The 20,375-nt window shown below is 41.2% G+C and overlaps 1 protein-coding gene and 1 non-coding gene across 2 annotated transcripts in view; both read left to right on the top strand.

The window, feature by feature from the left end:
• AFF3 (ALF transcription elongation factor 3) overlaps positions 1–20,375 on the top strand; it is a 582,468-nt gene that overhangs the window by 253,960 nt on the left and 308,133 nt on the right. Inside the window, exon 6 of the mRNA XM_055539447.1 lies at positions 16,679–16,726. Coding sequence (XP_055395422.1) covers positions 16,679–16,726 — 48 coding nt within the window. The remainder of the gene's footprint in view (positions 1–16,678; positions 16,727–20,375) is intronic.
• TRNAG-GCC (transfer RNA glycine (anticodon GCC)) lies at positions 5,233–5,303 on the top strand. Its single transcript has one exon. It is a non-coding gene; the product is annotated as a tRNA-Gly (tRNA).

The raw sequence follows: 20,375 nt of genomic DNA, 5'->3' as shown, positions 1-20,375 counted from the left end.
CATGGGGTCCATGCCGTGGGCTGCACTGTCTGACGACTGGGTTACTGTCCATGTGTATCTGGATTTGCCCAGCCCGTGACCTGCACTGAATGTCTCCCTGACTTCAGGCTAGGAATCTTACGAAGATTCATACAAACTGAGCTGTACATATAGAACAAATAGAGGAAACACTTAATATTGACGGTGAGCCTATGCTGTGTCTAGAAGAGGACCGTTGTCTCTAATTATTGCCAAGTGTTGGCAGGTTCTTTGTCAGAAGATTAATAGATTTTATCAGCTCAGAGGTACAGTGAGAGGTGAGGAGGCACTTTGATTACTTCACCGTGTGTCTGGAAAGTGTTTTGGGCTTCACCGAGTAGGTCTCTATAGATGTTAGGGTTTCTGTGAAAAGGAACCGGAGCTTCATCTCTGCTGAATGAACACTTTGATTTTTCTAAAGCCAGAACGACAAATGGGAGCGTCTTTGTACTGTGCGTTTATGCTTCCTGCTTCTGAGCCTAGATTTTGCCCCCGGAAGCCCCCCACGGTGCTCAGAGGAGGAGATTAAGTTCTGTCCCAGGTCAGCTCCACAGCCCAAATGCAGGAAAAAACCTAAATGGGAAAAAAATTTGAAAAAGAATGGATATATGTATATGTATAACTGGACCACTTTGCTGTAACACAGCATCAAAAGTAAATCAACTATATTCTAATACAAAATAAAAATTAAGGGGGTTTCCCTGTGGTTCAGAATTCGCCTTCCAATGCGGGTGGTTCGGATTCAGTCCTTGGACGGGGATATAAGATCCCACATGTCTCACGGCCAAAAAACCCAAACATAAAACAGAAGCAATATTGTAACAAATTCAATAAAGACTTTAAAAATGGTCCACATCAAAAAATCTTTAAAAAAATTTTTCCCTTGGCTTTCACAATACACAGAATATATTCTGTGGAACATTTATGCAGGTGAGATTTGAGGAACCAAAAAGAGAAGATGAAAGTCAGCTTCTACAGTTGAGTCTTTACCAACATGGTAGAGTTCATTATGTCCAGTAAAGGTATTAATGTATGGATTCGCTGATCTTCCTCCCTCACTTTGGAAAATCTCACCTGTCTTAGCAGGAAGCTTTATTTATAATGTGTTTTCTAAGGCAAGGCTTTGCGTTGTAGGGTTCCTGCCTGAGTGTAGCGTTTTCCTCAGTTATGAGTTTATCCCTCTGTTTGCGGCAGCCTGTAGTCATGTGGCCTGCCTCTCTGAAAACGAATACTAATTATCATTATAAACAGTTTTTTCCATTATGTTCCTATGGATGGCATCTTTTATAGCTTGCTAATTATAAGCACACAGAACTCAAGTGCTTGAAGTTAAATAATGTCAACAGGGTTGTAACAGATTTTCACGTTGAACACTTTTATTGATTAATTGTTCATTAAAATCTGTCAAATCTTCACCCAATTAATCCACTTACTTTATTGGGTTCTGTAATATTTCTTATTTCATACTTATAGATTAGTGCTTTTAAAATATTCTTTTTCTTCTCTTTATGGGTTTTCTTCACACATAACTCATACAGACTTATAGTACTGTAACTAAACTGTACACCTGTGGCTGATTCATGTCAATATATGGCAAAAACCACCACAATATTGTAAAGTAATTAGCCTCCAATTAAAATAAATTAATTTAAAAAACAATAAAAAAGAAATGTACTGTGTATAATAAAAGGAAAAAAAACCACAGCGTAGTCCTACTGTATAAAACAGAGAACAATATTCGATATCCTGTGATAAACCATAATGGAAAAGAATATTAAAGATAATTATATATGTGTATGTATATATATACATATGAATCACTTTGCTCTATGGCAGAAATGAACACAACATAATAACTCAACTATAGTTCAATAAAAAATTTTCAAAGTGGAAGAAAATTTATCATGCAACATCTTATTGGTTGAAAACTGGTTGGTAGTGACCAAAATTATAGTCTTAAAGTTAGCAAGAATCTTACCCTTAGAGGTGTGACTTAATAACTAACTTCCACTCAGTGTGTGTGTGTGTGTGTGTTAGTCGCTCGGTCATGTCCAACTCTTAGGGACTAACTTCCACTCAGACAGTCACTGAATTTCTGGTTGAACATGTAATTAATCATTCTGTTTGAATATTTCTTTGTTAAAGAACTTTCAAGACTCTAGATTGACTCCTGGACTTGACCCCATTGGTCAAACTCCACTGTCTGGAGTGACCCAGAATTCCTTTCAACCCTTTTCCATAGCGGTGGCCTTGAAATGTGTTCTGTCTCTGCTGTGGCCCATTCCACTCCTGTCCTCCATTCCCTTCAGCTCTTCCTCAAAGGCTCAGACCTCCTTCGGTCTTGTCATTCTTTTCTAGACACCTGGAGCTTTCAGCTCAGCAACAAAGGGAAACACTGAACACAAGTATTGCTGAGAGTGCCGAGGTTCTCACAGTGGAAGGGGAACATGCTGCAGGTGTAGGGACAGGGAAGGCGGTGGGGAGGGAGCTCTCCCAGCCCAGGCCTCGGACTCTCTGTTGGTTGCACAGACAGTGGCCCAGGAGACGAGCCCACGTCCCCAGGCCCCTTGCTCTGCATGTTACCTTCTAGGATACCGTGTGATTTATCTGTTTACCTTTTTTAGCTTCGTTTTTTTAAATACTTATTTTGTACATTTATTTGGCTATGCCAGGTCTTAGTTGTGGCACACGGAATCTTTAGTTTCGGTGTGCAAGATCTTTTTACTATTCCTTTTCGTTGGAACCTAGACATGTCAAGGGCAGGAATTTTTGCCTCTTATGTTCAGTTACTGAGTCCCTGGCATCTAGAACATGCAAGTTTTGAACGATACTTACTCCTTGTGTACTAGTTCACCTGACCATGTTAATAACCAGTTTGTACATTTCCAGCTCACCTACTGGCAGATGTTTTAAGTCCTTGATAGATACCTTAAAGAAATCTAGATACATCATGTTTAAGACCAGAGGAAAGACTTCCCTGGTGGTCCAGTGGTTGCTATGCTATGCTAAGTCACTTCAGTCGTGTCCGACTCTGTGTGACCCCATAGACGGCAGCCCACCAGGCTTCTCCGTTCCTGGGATTCTCCAGGCAAGAACACTGGAGTGGGTTGCCATCTGCATTTCTACTGAAGGGGGTGTGGGTTCAGTCCCTGGTGGGGGAACTAAGATTGCGAATGCTGCTGTGTAGCACAGCCTCAAAAAAAAAAAAAGACCAGAGGAAATTGGAGTGAGAACATCATCTGGTCTTTGTGGTCCTCATGCTGGTCCCTAGTGTTCATTGCTTTCTTTTCCAAGTACTAAAATATTCCCTAACTCTAAGATAAAATCACTGGGCCTATTTACTGATCGGCTGTCGGGTGGAAGGCACTCTCCTAAATGCCTCGTACATGCAGCCTCATTTTGGTCCTAAAAGGGAGGGGATACATGTATATGGATGACTGTTTCATTTTTCTCTACAGCATAAACTGACACAACATTGTAAAGCAACTCAACTCCAATAAGAATTAATTTTAAAAGACTCAAAAATCATTTACTTTCCCAGTGGTAGAAATCAAGTCAATATTCAAACATCGTTATTCATTGGTATTATGTTAGAAAGGAGGGTTAATAGATCACTTAGTGATTTTTTTTTCCTGTGAACTTTTAAGCCATAGTGTTAGATAGAAAACAGCCTTGACTAATTTTCATTTACACTTTTTGACGTCATTTGACTGCTCTTGGCATTTATCGCAAAATGTTCTTTATCATTGAATTGTTCCAATATAATCATGGGTGTGTTTTCTTTATATTTCAGCCCTTTTTATTTTTTTTTTCAATAAACACAGTTAAAATTTTCTTCTTTGGAAAGAGAGATTCTAGATGCAGAAATCTGCCTTCTGATCAAATATGGTAACATCCTAACCAGAGAAGCCAAAAAAGTCAAAGTCTGTGCCACCAACAGGGGACCTAAGCAAATGGTTTTCTCTCCAGTTCTTTCTGTGTTTGGAAGACCTAACATATGGCGCCAGGCAGCAGTGAAGAGGGGCTGTCTGCATTCTGCCCAGGTAGCATCTTGCCATAATAATCACAGTATAGTTGAAATGGGGTATTTACTTATCATCAGATTTTGCTTTGTAAAATCTTTTTTCTCCTTTTGTTTTTTCTCATAAGTTTATTCGTCTATTTTTGGCTGTGCTGGGTCTTCGTTGCTGGCTGCTGGGTAGGCTTTTCTCTTGTCATGGTAGGCGGGGCTACTCCCTGGTAGCAGTGTACCGGCTTCTCACTGCAGCGGTTTCTCTTGTTGCAGAGCACAGGCTCTAGAGCACGGGCTCGGTAGCTGTGGCTCATGGGCTCAACTGCTCCGCAGCACGTGGGATCTTCCCAGATCAGGAATCAAACCCGTGTCTCCTGTGTTGGCAGGCAGATTCTTTACCACTAAGCCGCCAGGGAAGCACTGTTTTTCTCCTTTCAGCTTATCACTCCATGGGGTTTTGTGACCCAGTGAGGGAATGAAGATGGAGAGTTTGTCCTCTCATTGGGCCCCGCAGAGGCCTTAGACTAGGGATGGCGAACAGTCCAGCTCTCCTCCCCGCATTGTGGGGGCACAGGAGCTGATGTGCCACTCGTCTTCTGGAGTTGCCCAGCAAGGGTCACCAGAAGATGGCTTTCTTTGTCTGGTCATATTTCACATGGAAATCCAGTGGTCATCAGGCACTGCCAGGGGCCTTCTGAGACCTGCCCTGGTGGAGGAAAGGGAAAACGTTTGGACTCATATCCAGGTTCAGCCCCAGGCACCGCTGGTTCCCCAGGCCAGTGGACTCACTCTGCCTTACCCTGTGACACACACAGGTTTTGAAGTAACTGAGCATTTTATGGCAGTGGAAGGGAAAAGATAAAACCTATTGTGACTGTTAGGTTGCGATAGCCTGCAAATATGTTCCAAGATGAACAGTAAAACTACATCAGCAGACTTAAGAATGAAAATGCTGGGACTTTCCTGGTGGTCCAGTGGCTAAGACTCCACAATCCCAATGCAGGGTTCCATCTCTGGCCAGGGAACTAGTTCCCACATGGCACAACTCAGACCCAGCACAGCCAAATAAATAAATAATAAAATTAAAATATAATAAAATTTTTTTAAAGGATGGCTTAACAGAAAGAATGAAAATGCTGTTAAATATGCATAAATGAAAAAAAAGAAGAAGAAAATCTGTAAGTATAGCATTGTAGGGTGCCTCCCAGGTGGCTCAGTGGTAAAGAATCTGCCTGCCAAGCAGGAGACATAGGTTCGATCCCTGGGTTGGGAAGATCCCCTGGAGAAGGGAATGGCAACCCACTCCAGTATTCTTGCCCAAAGAATCCCATGGACAGAGGAGCATGGCGGGCTACCGTCCATGGGGTAACAAAGAGTCAGACACGACTTAGTGCCTAAACAGCAGGAGCATGGCATTGTAGATAGATTTACAGAATAGAATTTAAGGATAGAAAACTTCCTAGTATTAAAAAGTTCTCACCAGCCAATCAAAATGCATACTGATCTCTTACTCATGTTCTCCAAGGTTACTTGCTTCCACCTGGCAGGTAAATCGTCTCTCCTATCCCAGCTGATTTCAACTGGATATCTTAATTCAGCACATATCTATAGCATATCTCCTCCAAGGGCATACATAGAAAGAGTTTATGTTAAGTGTACGCACAGGATGAACCCTGTTCTGAGGGCCAGATGACATGAAACCTTTCTGGAAAAGTGAAATGATAATGAAGAGAAAAACTCATGAGGGACTTTAATATATTACACATTATTGACCAGAGACATATCAATCCATTCTTAAAGAGTGATACAATTAACAACACCTTGCAACATTGTTAAAGCTTAAAATGGATGAAAGGTTCATTATACAACTATGATTGTCATTATCATTTACATTTTGCTCCATTTGATTTTTGTTCCAACCTTGTGTGTATTATAAACACAAGTTTATTACTGTAAAAATTTCAAAGATGATGCATTGCAACATTTTGAGTGAAGAAGAATTTTTCAGTGAATTTATGCAGATACTTTGGCTATCCAAGCAACGTATGTACTACTGTCTCAGAAGATGATCGTTCTTCAGAATATAGTTCTGATTCAGATGATGTATTAGACCACCAAAAAGACAAAAAACCTTAGTGATTGATTCTGGTATGGAAAGTCAAAATGAAACTCACCGTGCTGGAGAAGACTTTGTGGGTGCATCAGGTGTAACTACTGAATGTGATGACTGGCAAACCATTAATGAAGTAACAGAATTAATTTTTGGCCAGAATACAACTTGCCAGCCACAGGTGTCGCGTTTCTGCAAAATTCCCCTGGTCTGTAATGAGTTAAGAGTTGTTTGTGAATCTCTATTTCTCTTAGCAAAATGTTAGGTAAAATTAATAGACTGTGTCACATAGAATTTTGCCAAATACTTAGCCCCACTTTTACCATTTCCAATAGTCATTTCATTTCAGGGCTAAAAGAGAATTGATTATCCGTCTTACCACGGGACACAAATCAGAGCAGCCCTAAATCTCCTTAATCGGTTAATTTCTTCAGGCCCTCTGGATTACTCTCTCCATCTTATAGGTTTCTGTGTTCAGAATTTCATGATTAGAAACAAAAACCATGTTCTCACTATACACAGTAATCAAATGTTTTTTCTTGTACATTTCATTCCATTATTTAAGGGGAAAAAAAGGATAGATTATAGGATTGCCCTATTAGTAAGCCTTCTGCTACCTACAAATAACATGTGTTATTAGATTACAATTGACCCTTGAACAATCCAGAATTCACTTACTGCTATCTCTGCCTCTGAAACAAATGAATTGATGAATGAATCACCCAAGGACAGGAAACCGTGTGGATAGAATCAGGACTCGGCTCTGAGTTCTTTGAATTCCACATCTTGTGATCTCTCTCCAAACACACACTTTCCCCTACCTTTAGTTCTCTTAAAGATATGTAAAATGAAAACACAGTTACTATATTTATTGGAAAAAATAGGCCAGTAGATGGTTCAAACCCATGTTATTCAGCAGCCAACAATATATAGATGGAATACTGGATGAGATTCAGGATTAAAAAGGAAATGGTACATTTAGAAGTCCCACTGAAGAATGCCTGACATGGGAGGGTTAAATATCTTCAGCCTTGTCACTCTTACCTGAGCCTGTGTGGTCTTCTTCTCACTAAAAGTAGTGACCGCACAGTTGTAGATGAGAAAACACAGAGCAAAGAACAGTCCTGAAGTGGTCTTGTCCGTTTCAGGCTACAGGCGGGACTCGAGTGTGCGTCATTCCTGTGTGTGAATTCTGTACCCAGTTATGACGGGACAGTGTGGAGGCTGGCCCCGGTAGACAGCACAGGGCTCTGTACTGAGACATGGCCCCCTGGAAAAGCACTCGATATCAATTAGTGATTAGGATGTAAAGCCACTGCCTCTGGTTTTAATCTCTTTGTGCCATCAGTAGAGACTTGACAAGGTCAGTGCAGTGACGGACCCCTTAACTTCCTGAAAACCAAATGCATTTTTAACTACAAGCGCTCATTGAGATCGCTAATTCTCATAAAAATAGCAACATGATTGAAAGATCTTGTCCTATGGCTGGGAATCGGACTGAAAAAATCGATTATTAACTCTTTAACAACACTGCCTGTTAATAGAAGGCTAATACTTGTTCCCTAATTTACAGATACAAATGTGGAGATTAGGGAAGCCAAATGACTTGTTAATGATTTCTTTATTAATGGGTATATGCTTAATTTTAATAAAGTATATAAATGTTGCTATTTTAAGAGTTTGCCTTTAAGGTAATTCTGTGTGTTTTTTGGTTTTTTTTTTTTATTTCATTAAAGTGAAGACATTGTAATATAGATGACCAATCATACTAAAGTGTAAGACTTTAATTTTTTAATAGTCTTTTAAATTTTTTTGTACATTGGCCATTTATTATTCATTCAACAAACATCTTCAAGTGCTTACTCTGTTGTGCCAAGAACTCTGCCAGAAACTGGTCATAAACACATAAATGAGAGATGACGTATCCACCGTAAAATCTACTAATACAAGTAAAGGACACTCGACAACATTTTTCTCATTTTGTTCTTTTCAATTCAGGATGGTATTTATTAGTATACTAAAATCATAGTGAAAAGTTAGCATGAAGGGGAGTGAGAAGAAACTGCTTAACGAGTGCAGTGTTTCACTTTGGGATGATGAAAACGTTTGAAACTAAATAGGGATGCCTATGACTCACAACACTGTGAATATATAAAAGGCCACTAAATTGTACACTTTAAAAATGGTTGGTTTTCTGTTACATGACATTCACCTCCTTTTTTTTTTTTTAAGATAATTCACTTTGCAGTTTCTCCTAATTAATACATTTATTTAGCTTTGTATTGTATGATAGAGTTGGAAGGTGTTGGAGAAGCTAGGAGCGGTCTCTTTCAGGCATTTCATCTTTCAGTAGAATTCTGAAGATTTTTCTTACAGATCTTCAACATGTCTTGTTAAGGTTATTCCACATTTATTTTTCTTGATAGTGTGGGTGGGATCTTTTTCATATTTTTTAAGTGTTTATTGCTGCTGCACAGAAGAGCTATTGAGCTTTGACTGTTAATAGCCAACCACTTTTAAACCTCCCTTTAAAATAATAGTAACAGTGGACTCTTTTGGACTTTTCTAGATATATGATCAAAACATCTTCTGAGGTCAGGAAAAAAGCCTGAGATGGTAACAGTTTTACATGTTTTCCCTAGTGATACGTTACTTACCCTAGGATTGTACTATTTTTGCATTCCTGGGACAGAGCCCACTAAGTCTCCACTAATTCTTAAAATATTTTATTGAATCATATTTACAAATAATCCCTTAAGGATTTTACACAGATTTTTGGAGGAGGATTGATTTATTTTCTTATGTGAGGTTTTCATACTAATTTAATAAAATAAATCACATAGCTTTCCATTACCTTCTACTTTGGAAGAATAAACATGTGGAAATTAGTTCTTCCTTGAAAGTTTAAAGCCCTTCACTTTAAAACTATTTGGCTTAAAGCCTTATTTGAAGATAATTTTTAATTTAACCTGCATGCTCAGATTTATAGGCCTAATCTCATTTTTCTTTATTTTTTATATCAGCTTTTTTCCCAGAAAGTTACCAACTTCATCAAACTTTATTAGTATTATTTTCTATATTAATGTTAACATCAATGTCTTCTTATGATTACAAGCCCTTCCATATATTTTATCCCCTTCTTATAACACATTATGTTTATTTGGACTTTTTTTTTTTCCTGGATTGTTTTTATTTTTTTATTTTTTTTTTAATTTTATTTTTAAATTTTATTTTATTTTTAAACTTTACATAATTGTATTAGTTTTGCCAAATATCAAAATGAAGTGACTTTCTATTATTGTTTTGAGTAATGTGTTTTTGTTTTAAGAAATTATATTTTTGCTTTATAAATTATGACTTTTGTTTTATAAATATTTCATTGGTTTTCTCTATTTGTTATTTTCCTTTTGTATGTCTCCTTGATTTTAAAATTTTAATTGATTGCTTAGCACATACATTTTATTTTAAAAAAGAATGAAAGCTTTTAGTGTATGAATTTAGCTCTAATAATATCCCATTATTTTGCTTTGCCATATTATAATTTTATTTTCCTGTAAATGTGATTTATTTATAGTTGTGTGATGTTTGTTTTATTCTAAAAATTCTAGGAGATTTTTATGTCTACTGTTTTAATTCGTGGCTTAATTGTTTTGATAACTTGTGACTATAGAGTCTGGACTATAAAACAACTGCTTTTAGGAATTTTCTGATGCTCTTTTGTAGCTCACCATGTGATTACTTCAGTAGCCGTCTCACGTATACTTGAAGCATTGGGGTTTCCTCATAACTGTCTAGGTTGATTATATCTCTCAGTTTAGCCTTGTTTAATTTTATTCTCAAATTCTCTATCCCCCTTATATGGTTGGGGTCTTCTTTTTGGTATCCTTTGTCTATTAGGAAAAGCAGAAGTGGATTAGAGACATCCAACCTTAAGAACTCTATTTTCTTTTCTTGGCATGCCTGATTTTGATGCTCTTTCTTCTTTTTCTTGACACACCTTATTTTGATGCTCTATTGTTTCCTCATTCTGTGTTGTGCTCTCCAATTCAGTGTTTTCCTTATGAACTGTCCTTTCGTTGAAAATAATACTGCTACCGTCTGCTGCCATTTTGTTTGCATTCTTGACATACAGCTTTCTCTTCTTATTGTTCCGTGTTTTCTTTTTCCCCTGGATGTGTCAGTGTCTCAGTGATGGTGGTGACCGTCGTTCCGAGAGGAAGAGGGGGTGTAAGCAGCAGAAAAAGAGGTGACCAGATCTGCTGAGCACATCCGGGAAATCAGGAGGACATGGGAGAGAGATGAGGCCAGCCTGCCCCGGGGGTGACTGGGAGCAGAGGGCAGCCTGAAAGGGGAGGTGCTAGGTCTGATGTAAAACCTGCTGAGGAGAGCACGGCTGGTTCCCGGCCTCAGGTGGCTCTGCCCTCGGATGAGACTGGCCAGGGATACAGTCAGAGGAAGGGGCTTCACGTGGATGTGTGAACCTAAACACCCCCGTGAAGCCGAGCTCAGATCCTCAGTCACTGCTTTGGTGGCATGGATGGGACACCTCCTTTCTTTGTATCTCAGTTTCCCTCTGAATCAAGTTTGATTAGTCTTCTACAAGGTATGTAGAATAGTCAAATTCATAGTCAGAAGGTACATTGTTAGATGCCAAGGGGAGCTGGTGTTGAATGGAGACAGAGTTACAGTTTAGGAAGGTGAAAAATTCAGGAGGTGTATGGTGGTGAGAGTTGCATAGCTGTGAATGTACTCAGTGCCACTGATCTGTACAGTTAAATGTGGTTAAAATAGTAGGTTTTATATTATGTGACTTTTACCACCATTAAAAAAACATTAACAAAATAAAATATATGCAAAATGCTGCTCTGAAAAAAAGAGTAAGACATTTAAGAATACTTTTGTAGAAGTTTTTAAGACTCTGCATGTGATAAACAGTTCCTGAATGTTTGAGGACCTTTTGAGTGCTTGCAGACAGAGGTACTGTGACTTCAAAACAGCGTTGTTTTAGAATGAAAGTTCCTCCTTCCACGCGTCTGATGAAGAGTTAAACTATTTTTGAAAATAGGATGTGTACAGCTTCACTCCTCCGTCGTGAAATGCCATTTCCCACTGATTGGCTCGAGCCTTTTCTCCTTCAGCGCGGCTTGCTTCTTCCAGGCCTGTGTGCCTGGCATGGTAATTAGGGGCTTAGGCTCTCGGAAATAGGATGCTCCTGGATATTGCTGAAGCGCTCCTTACCCACAGGCTCGTTCTCACGTTGTGCTGACAGTGTGTGGTGTGTATTTTCAAGCGGTAAAGATTTGAGGAAAGCAGTTCTGTGAAAAAGGAACGTGATCGACAACACTGTCGAGAAGAAGAATCAGCTGGGGTTGCTCGCTTTTAATTGAAGTTTAGTTGGAGGTTCAGTGAGGTGAGGCTGTTATGACAGATTTCAAAATGTAATGATAGGGAGATGGTGTGGGTTCATCAAAGTCAGAGTAAATAGGGAGCAACAGCTCAGCAACCCAGTGTGAAGCAACAGCTCCAAACCCCCACAAAATACAGAGTAATTCAAATTTTCATTGTGCAGCCCTCCTTCTCCGTGGGTACCTTTCCAAGGAAAGCAATGACTTTATTGTGAAAAATGTAAACAAAAATTTGGAGATGTAAATTACATGCATGTTTTAATCTTGTTCATAAACACTGAAAGTTTTAAAAATGTAAGTATAATCAAAGTGTACAACTGCAGCTGAAACCATATTTGAGAAAGACTTTGAGAAAGAAAGCAGGTAAAAGGCCCCCCGATCTCCCTAACCCCTGTGCCTAACCCATTCCAACCCTACATACCCACCCCCTTTGTAGATTTGGAAAAGGTGAAGTAGAATTCTGTCCTCCAGTCTCTGAGGGCACAAATTCTTGTCTCTGTTGTGTGTTAATGTCACAGAAGAAATAAATGGTTGTATTAACTCTTTTTCTCCACTTCCTCTCCTGTCTCTTCCACTTTTGGTTTATCCATGTGATGTTTGAGGTTAATGAGTAAGATCCAGAGTGACTAAGAACTGGATGATTTGCAGTGTGGGAAGAAAGGAGGAAATTTACCTAAATACTGTCCAGATTCTTTCATTTCTCTTCAGTAAGCATGACAGTGACCTCAAGTTGAGCCAGTTCTAGAGGTTGAGCTTGGAGAGATTGCATGAGGTAGTAAAATTCACTGAACTGATGTTGAACAGGTGTGTGTAGGTTCTACCTTGACTGTCCCTTGCTGCCAAAAATGATTTTGGACAAGACTCTCTACTTCTTCGGGTCACAGTTTCTTCATCTGTTGAAGTCATGCAATTGGGTAAAATGAGCACTAAGGTTCCCTCTGTTTCAAACCGTCTACAATATTGTGCCTCATGGATCCACTCCAAACAACATAGGATCTGAGAAATTCAAACCCAATGTAGTGCCTTCCTTTGGGAACCCCCGGAGTCAGAGATGTTCCGGAAAAAGCCCAAAGTGTTCCTTGCCAAAGCCCTTCAGCCCTGTAATTTAAAGGTAGAACTCCCTGAGACTGTTGCGGAAGGCCTGTGTTCTGGCCTCATTCCCGGCACCTTCTCAGGTGGGTGAGGGGCCCTCCCAGGAAGGAAGGACCTGATGTCTGGCCAGACCCTCAGAGCTCACAGTTGGAGTTCCCATTGCGATGGCCGAATGTAATAACCCTACGTCCTTCATCTACATTGACAAGGGAAGTATTTAACAAGGCCTCTATGCTGTTTCCCTCTCCGAGTGTTCCGTTTACAGAGAAGGGTAGTGGAAATTTATAGGATCATGAGGTGAGATATTAAGAGGAACCTGTCATCGACATAAATCACTTCAAATGAAATTGAAGTGTGGTATTCAGGGTAAGCTTAACTTTAAGGAACCAAACATATAAAGAGTTTTTGTAATAAGTTGTGTGCCTGGGTGAGTCCACCAGGAGAGTGTGAAGTCACATTTTCCTTGGCTGTTTGTTTTTAAGGTGGAAAATAACAAATACATTGAGAATTTAGGGTTGGAATTTGGAAGTGGGATAAGAGGAGTGGTCCATGGGTCCGAAGATATGTTTTCCAATTCATCCATTCATTCTCACCTGAACTCCAAAAGAGATCATTGTTCAAAGGACCACTGAGGCCTTTATAATGGTTGCCTCTGGCTGCCCTGGAAAGAACATAGGGTTTGAGTCAGTTTCAAAAGAACTCTCTGATCTAATTTGACTGAAGTATCAGGATGGTGACATTTCCAGAGCAGTCCTGGAATAAGGCCCTGGAAATGCAAGTTGTGGGGTGTAGTCAATGTGTTTGCCAAAATAGAACTTTTGGGAAAACAGAAGAAGGGATGAATATAGGAAAGAGGAATGAGATATTAGTGAAAGCATTGGGTCTTCTAACCTTATCTTGATATTTAACACTGCTTTTTACAGGTATAGACACGTAGATTATGTTAATGCACTGTTACCAACAGTTGTGCTTTGCACATTTTGTTGTTGATCTCTTAATGATGAGACTAGAAAGGAACCATGTATACCAAGATAGTGTTCCTATCTTAACTAAAATAGTGTTCCTGTTTTAACTAAAACTTAGCAAATAATTTGTAAGGAAATAAACGTCACCTAAAAGTTCTCAAACTATTGGATTAAAGTCCTAAATATAAAAACGAAAACTGTAAGACTCTTGGAAGAACACATGGGTAAATCTTCATAACCTTGGATTTGGCTATAGTTTCTTAGAAATAACCTCAACAGAGAAGCAATAAAGAAAAAAAATAGGTAAGTTGGACTTCATCAAAATTAAAAATTTTGTGCATCCATGCACATTATGAAGAGAGTGAAAATACAACCCACAGAATGGGTGAAAATATATGCAAATCTTATATCTGATAAGGGTCTTTATCCAAAATATATCAAAAACTCTACAACCAAACAATAAAAAATCAAACAACCCAATGAAAAACTGGGAAAAAGCCATTTCTCCAAAGATACACAAAGGGCCAATGTTCATATGAAAACACGTTCAACATCTTTAATCCTTAGAAAAATACATATTAAAACATCAATAAGTTACCATTTCAACCCAGTAGAATGGCTATTATCCAAAACAAAACCAGAAAATGACAAGTGTTTGGTAAAGATGTGGAAAAATTAGGACCTCCACGCATTGCTGGCAGGAATGCAAAATGTCATAGCTGTTATGGAAAACACCGTGGCAGCTCTTCAGAAAGCTAAGCATAGAATGGCCATATGACCCACCAACTCAACTCCTATGTCTATAACCCAAAAGAAGCGAAAGCAGGCATTCAATCAAAAACTTGTGCATAGATGTTTATAGAAGTGCTATCGCAGCAAAGTAGAAAAACCAAAATGTCCATCAGCTGATGAATAGATAAATTAAATGTGATAATATTCAAATATAGTGGAATATTATTTAGCCACAAAAAGGAATGAAGTACTGACATAAGCTACAACGTGAACCTTGAAAACATTATTCTGAGTGAAACACACCAGCCAGACACAAAAGGTCACATAATGCAAAATTCATTTATATGAAATATCTAGAATAGAAAAATCTATAGTGAGAGAAAGTAAAAAGATTAGTGGTTACTAGGGGCTGGGGAGAGGGGGAATGAAGAGTTCCTGCTTAAGGGGCCTGGGGCCTCCATTCAGGGTGACAGAAACGTCCTACAATTAGACGTGACATTGTGAATGCATTTAAGGCCAGTAAAGGCCTTATATACTTAAAATGGTTAAAGGCCATATATATTTAAAATGGTTAAAGTCGTTTATTTTATGTTTATTTTACCTTACCACAATTTTTTTTTTTTAAAGTGTGCAAGCTGTAGAAAACTCCTAGAAACCGTGCTGATGAAATACCTTTGCCAAACAAGTGAGCTCAGGTTTGAGAATGGATATATTTCCAGCACAGCCTTTGGGATTGGGGAAAGCATCTGGAAGACAAAATGTACACAGCTGAGGATTAGGAGTCCTGTTTCCTGGTCCAGGCCCTGCTGTTCTGTGGCCTGAGGGCAAGTCATGTAAACCTTCTGCGCCTCAGTTGGGAGCCTTGGACAAATCTTCCATATCTGGGTAGGAAAAATCTCAATCATGTATAGGCCCTTTTCAAGCCTCACGTACTTTCATTCACCCATGCTCCTTACCTAGTGTGAAGTGTGGAATATTTCTGATAAAATACTCCACCACCAGGAAAAGAAAGTGGGGGGCACACAGGGAGGTCTGGGATTTGAAGGTGCACTCTTTGGTAGAACCTTTGTAATACTGGAAAGTCCTCGAGCGGGTTGTGGTCAGCGTTCCCACTCCTGGGAACGGCAGGAAGTAGGTTCATTCGTGCCTTCTGACAGACACCCGTTCACCGTACACGCTTAAGGCTGTGTGACGCACGTGCTGAAGGACGCAGAGCCCCCAGGTGGGCGGGGTATGTGTCCTGGAGGGAGGAGAGATCTTTCCAGAGTCGGTCCGTGAATCGCCGTCATGGTGAGCACACTGAAGAGGAGCAAGTGCTGTGTGAACTACTCCTGGTGAGTGCCCTGGAGAAGAGGTAAATGCTCCATGGCTGAATATTCCAGGGCCAGGGATGCTACTCTGAGGAAGTCACGGCTAACCTGCCCTCAAAAGGATGACTTAGAGCAAACGAGGAAAACCAGCAATATGCAAGTCAGCATTTGTCGGGGAGAGAGGACCATGAGAAGGAAAGAGAGAACAGGGTGGGCTTGGGAAAGACATTGTGAAGAAAGCCTCATTCTGGGAGGTCACGCCGAGTGCTGGTCAATGTCACTGAATCAAAGGCCGGAGAAGTGTCTCACTGAGACCACAGCTGGTACTTCTACCGCAAACGCTGCTTTCACGTTCCCACAAAACCACCTCCCGTGCTCTGGGAGTGTGTTACCAGCAGTGACCACACAGCATCTCCGAAACTTAAAACGGTCCCCAGAGTTGGCTGTGACCTGACGTCCCCATTCCTTGGAGCCTGTACCGCGCCTTCAGCACAGGGCAGTGTGGGTGACATGACACCCAGCCTGCCCTCGGAGGATGTGTCTCCTTTTGATCTTTCAGGTTTCAGCCCATTACCCTGTAAATCTAGGCTCTGGGGGTGATGCAACTACCAGAGTCGTGCTTGGTACTTGGCAGGGCCCTTGCACGTATCCAGTGGGTGGACTAGATGCACCTTGGCAGTAGAGGCCACCTTTCCTTCCACACTTTGACGGAGCCCCAGGTGCATGGAGCTCACACCTGCCAGTTGTGCGCTCTGCCCCTAAGGAGGCTGCCCTGCTTAGAGCTGACATGGCTGGAGGGTCCAATGCTGCAACTCTGGGGTGTGTGTGATGCTCTGACTGCCCTGTCTGTGGTGCAGCAGTTGGGGAAGGGGGTGGTCTCAGCCATGATGGGTGCTGTCCCATTAAGGAAATGAGTTCATCTGTACATCCCTTGTGAGGCATGCACCCTGTCCAAACTCTATTCAATGCCATCTCTTCATTGCAACCGTAAGACTGTTCTATCAGGCTTAATGATTTTTACCCTTTGCTTGCAGGAGAGTCGATCTGGAGAAACCAACAGCTGTGTTGAAGAAATCATTCGGGTAAGGATATTCTTTTAAACATTTTACCAGTTGGTTGATGTAGGTTTTAAACAGAAGGAGGTGTGCGGCTGGAGTGTCAGAGTGAGCCCGGTGTTCATGTGTTGTTTGATCTTTACCCTTTCAGAGGGTAATCACCCAAGTTGCCTAAATAAGACTTTACAAAACCATGCTTCCTTTAGAAACCTAGGCGCTACACCTCCATCTGGCCCCTTTGCACAGGCTGAGGTGATGCTGTATGAAGGGGATCAGCTGGAAGATAGAGCAGCAGAGTTGAGATGAAAAATATGGCCGTGTTCACATTCGGGTGCCCCCATTCATCTCCCTACTATTTAAAAGCATCTTTTAATAGTCCATGCTTCCCAGTCAGGCAACCCAGGCAGGGGTTGCCTGGTTATTTTTTTTCCCAAACTTAATTAGAATCAGAAGCACTCTGACAAAGAGGTAATGCTCAATGCTGAAGATTTATTTCTATATTGTTACGCACGTTATTATTTTGCCTGGTCCTCTCAGTAAGCCTGTGCTTTTCATCATCATCATCTCACATGCACACCTGTGAACTAGTTTCACGCACAGATTCACTTAGGCTGGGCTGTTCTGCCATGTTAGCGTTCTCCTGAGTATTCAGACTTACAATCAGGATGTCCTCTTCAACCTATATTTTTTCTTCACTCATATTTTTTCATTGGAATAACCTAATAATTTATGGCTCTCAGAAAGCTGATATTATACTGGGCAAAACACCAGGATAAATCAGACCAGATGGTGTGGCAATTCCCTATAAAGAAAAAATAACTTTATTTTAATATATTTTTAATGTTTGGACACCTTACATACTTTTTGTTGAATTGCTTTGTCAGCTACAATAATACAATTATTTGGTTCGAAATTTTACGTTGACTGTCAAATCATTTTCAGAGGTAGAATATTTTTTATTCTTCCTGGAAAGCATTATGTCACAAATCTCTTCACTGTAGAATTGATGAAAATAATTAATTGAAGTTTGGTTTGTGGAGTTTGTAATGATTTCTGGTTTTGTGGCAGAGGTTTACAGAGAAAACAGTTGTCAAAAGTGTGTGGCAGCTTCCTTCCTGGCATTTAAGTGTATGCTGAATAAAATACATATTGTACTTTATGTCTAAATTCTCTTTCCTGGGGCCTTGTTTCAGGCTAAATGCAAATCGTGTGAAATGCTAATGTACTTGTCCTGTTTTTCTCTCTCAACACACTTTCATGTTTCGGGTCCCAATATTTGGTGTTTAAGCCATCCTCCTTCAGTTGGCTTTGGCGTCTGTCTGAAAAGTGAGCAGACCACAACACACTGGTCCTTTTTTTGGCTTCACTGTGTTAAAAATCCTGCTCCTTCTGACCCTTTCTTGTCTTTTCTGAGGATATGGAAGAGCTCCGTCATTTGACCTTTCTGTTCTACACTCCAGGCAAGGCTTGGCGTTCATAAAGAGCTTGAGTAGTTCTCATACCAGAAGGATATGTGTTAGATAATGCGAAAGTCACTTAAAACTGGATGCTGCAGTCGAGTGTTTAAACCATCATATGTTTTTTTCTTAAGAGCTTGATTGAAGTTCCCAGCCTCGCCTCACTCCTGTCTCCCTACAATACTGACCCCTAACCCATCATACCACGGATACCTCCCCTGCCCACCTCAGGTCAGGTGTGGAGCAAGAGGGAAAGCCTGGACCCATGAGATAATTGATTTATGCACATGTGCAGGGTCAAGGGTGGGGGACGCTGCCTTCACTGGAAGGCCGCGAGGAGCAGCCGGCGAGGACAGCGTGTAGACTGGGAGGTGCTGGTGGTGCTGGCGCTGTCGTGGGAGCCTTTTCCTGCCCCTCACCTGGCAGCTTAAGGTGTCCCAGTGGCCGTTGGTACTTCGGGAGCTCCTAGAGGAGCATGCGGGTATTCCCAGTTTTGCCGGGAGTGTTTTCCTGGCTGTTACCTGCCTCTCACAGCAGGAATCCCCAGGATCTCTTGGCCTCTTCTAAGCATCTCCTCCCCTGCAGACACACGCACAGGGCTCCTTCTCAGGTACAGCCTGCTGGGTTGGTTGTGTGTCCATCATGTATCAGTGTCCTTCCCACGTGGTGGCCCCAGTGTCTAGACTTTAGAATTCACGATCTTGTGGGATGAATGAATAAACGAGTGAGTGAGTGAAAGAATACTCTAAAGGAGAATGGTGAGCATCAGTGTGACGGCCCACAAGCGGATTCCCTTCGCTGTAAATCATGGACAAGATGCATTGGCTGGAACTTCCCTGGTGGGCCAGTGGTTAAGACTCCAAGCTTCCAGAGCAGGGGGTATGGGTCCCATCCCTGGTCAGAGAACTAAGGTTCCACATGCTGTATGCCTCCCCCCTAAAGAAAGAGGTGTGTTGGCCTTTTTAATGCTGGGTTACTCTGGACCGTCTTTGTGGAGCCCAGTTTTCCTTACCAGGTTCTCTCCCCTTGGGATCAACTCAGGCAAACCTGCTGTCATCAAGATCACCAGGGGTAATTATTATTTGCAGGCATCTTATTCTGAAAAGCAGTGTGGAGGAAGAGGAGGGTCATGAAAAATGCCTTAAAATAATTGAAGTTGAGATAGTCATTGAACAAGCGTTAGCATGCCCTTTCCATATGGAAGGTACCGGGCATCAGTGGTAGGTTTTAGACAGATGTGACCCTGGCCCTTTTGGACCCACAATGTGCTGGAAGAGATAGATGCTACATTATTTTTTTAATCTCATAAATAAACCTGTCCTGCTATTTGTGATAAATACTCAGAGTTTCCTGAACATTTTCTCTACCATTTATTACCTAAGTTGTGATCAAGAATAGTGTCCCTGAGGAAGCAGCCTGTGAACTGAGAGTTGGAGGATAAATAGGAAAGCAACGTAAAGAAAATGGTGGGGCTTTCTATCAGAAGGGGTGGAGAGCTTGGCTTGTCAGAGACCTGGGAAGGAAAGAGGAGCCTGTGCAGCGGGAGGGTGGATGGGAGAAGCCCGGCAGGAGAGGCCAGTCATTCGGAACCTTGTCAGCCACACTCAGGAACCACTAAGCACCAGGGAGTCAGTGAAGGATCGGAGCTGGGAGGGATGTGAGCAGACTGGCTGTCATGGGGAGGAGGCGGGAGGAGGGGGAGGCTGTTGCAGGTCCCGGGTGAGGGATGCTGGGTAGAGACCTGTGAAGATGGAGGAGAGGCTGATGCTGTTACCGAAAGAGTGGTTACTGAAAGCCAATAAACAGGCCAGGCTGGTGGAGAAGAAAGTTTGCTTTATTTTAGATGTTGGCAACTGGCGGAGGAAGGCTGCCATCTGTACAAAGGCAAGAGCTTTTATAGACAGAAGTGGGGGGGGTACATGCAGAAACACAGTACAGTCAGCCACGACAGTCATCCTTAAATTGGTCATCGGTGGTCTGACCAGCGTCATCTTGGTGGTTTTAGGTACAGTTAATCTTCAGTTCTATGACTGACTTGTTCCCATTTCTTTGAGGCCAGTTCTCAGAGTTGTGTCAGCTAATGTAATGTCATGGGTACAGTCTGGTCATCATGTAGTTACCTTCTTCTACCTGGGGTTTCAGTATCTGTAAGACAGCTCACAGGCTATGGCTCAGAATATTATCTGTAGCCCTTGAAAAGGAGCTAAAGGTCCTTGACT

This window comes from Bubalus kerabau, chromosome 11, assembly GCF_029407905.1.
Source record: "Bubalus kerabau isolate K-KA32 ecotype Philippines breed swamp buffalo chromosome 11, PCC_UOA_SB_1v2, whole genome shotgun sequence".
NCBI classification, from domain to species: domain Eukaryota; kingdom Metazoa; phylum Chordata; class Mammalia; order Artiodactyla; family Bovidae; genus Bubalus; species Bubalus kerabau.
This window is presented reverse-complemented; position numbering and strand designations above follow the sequence as displayed.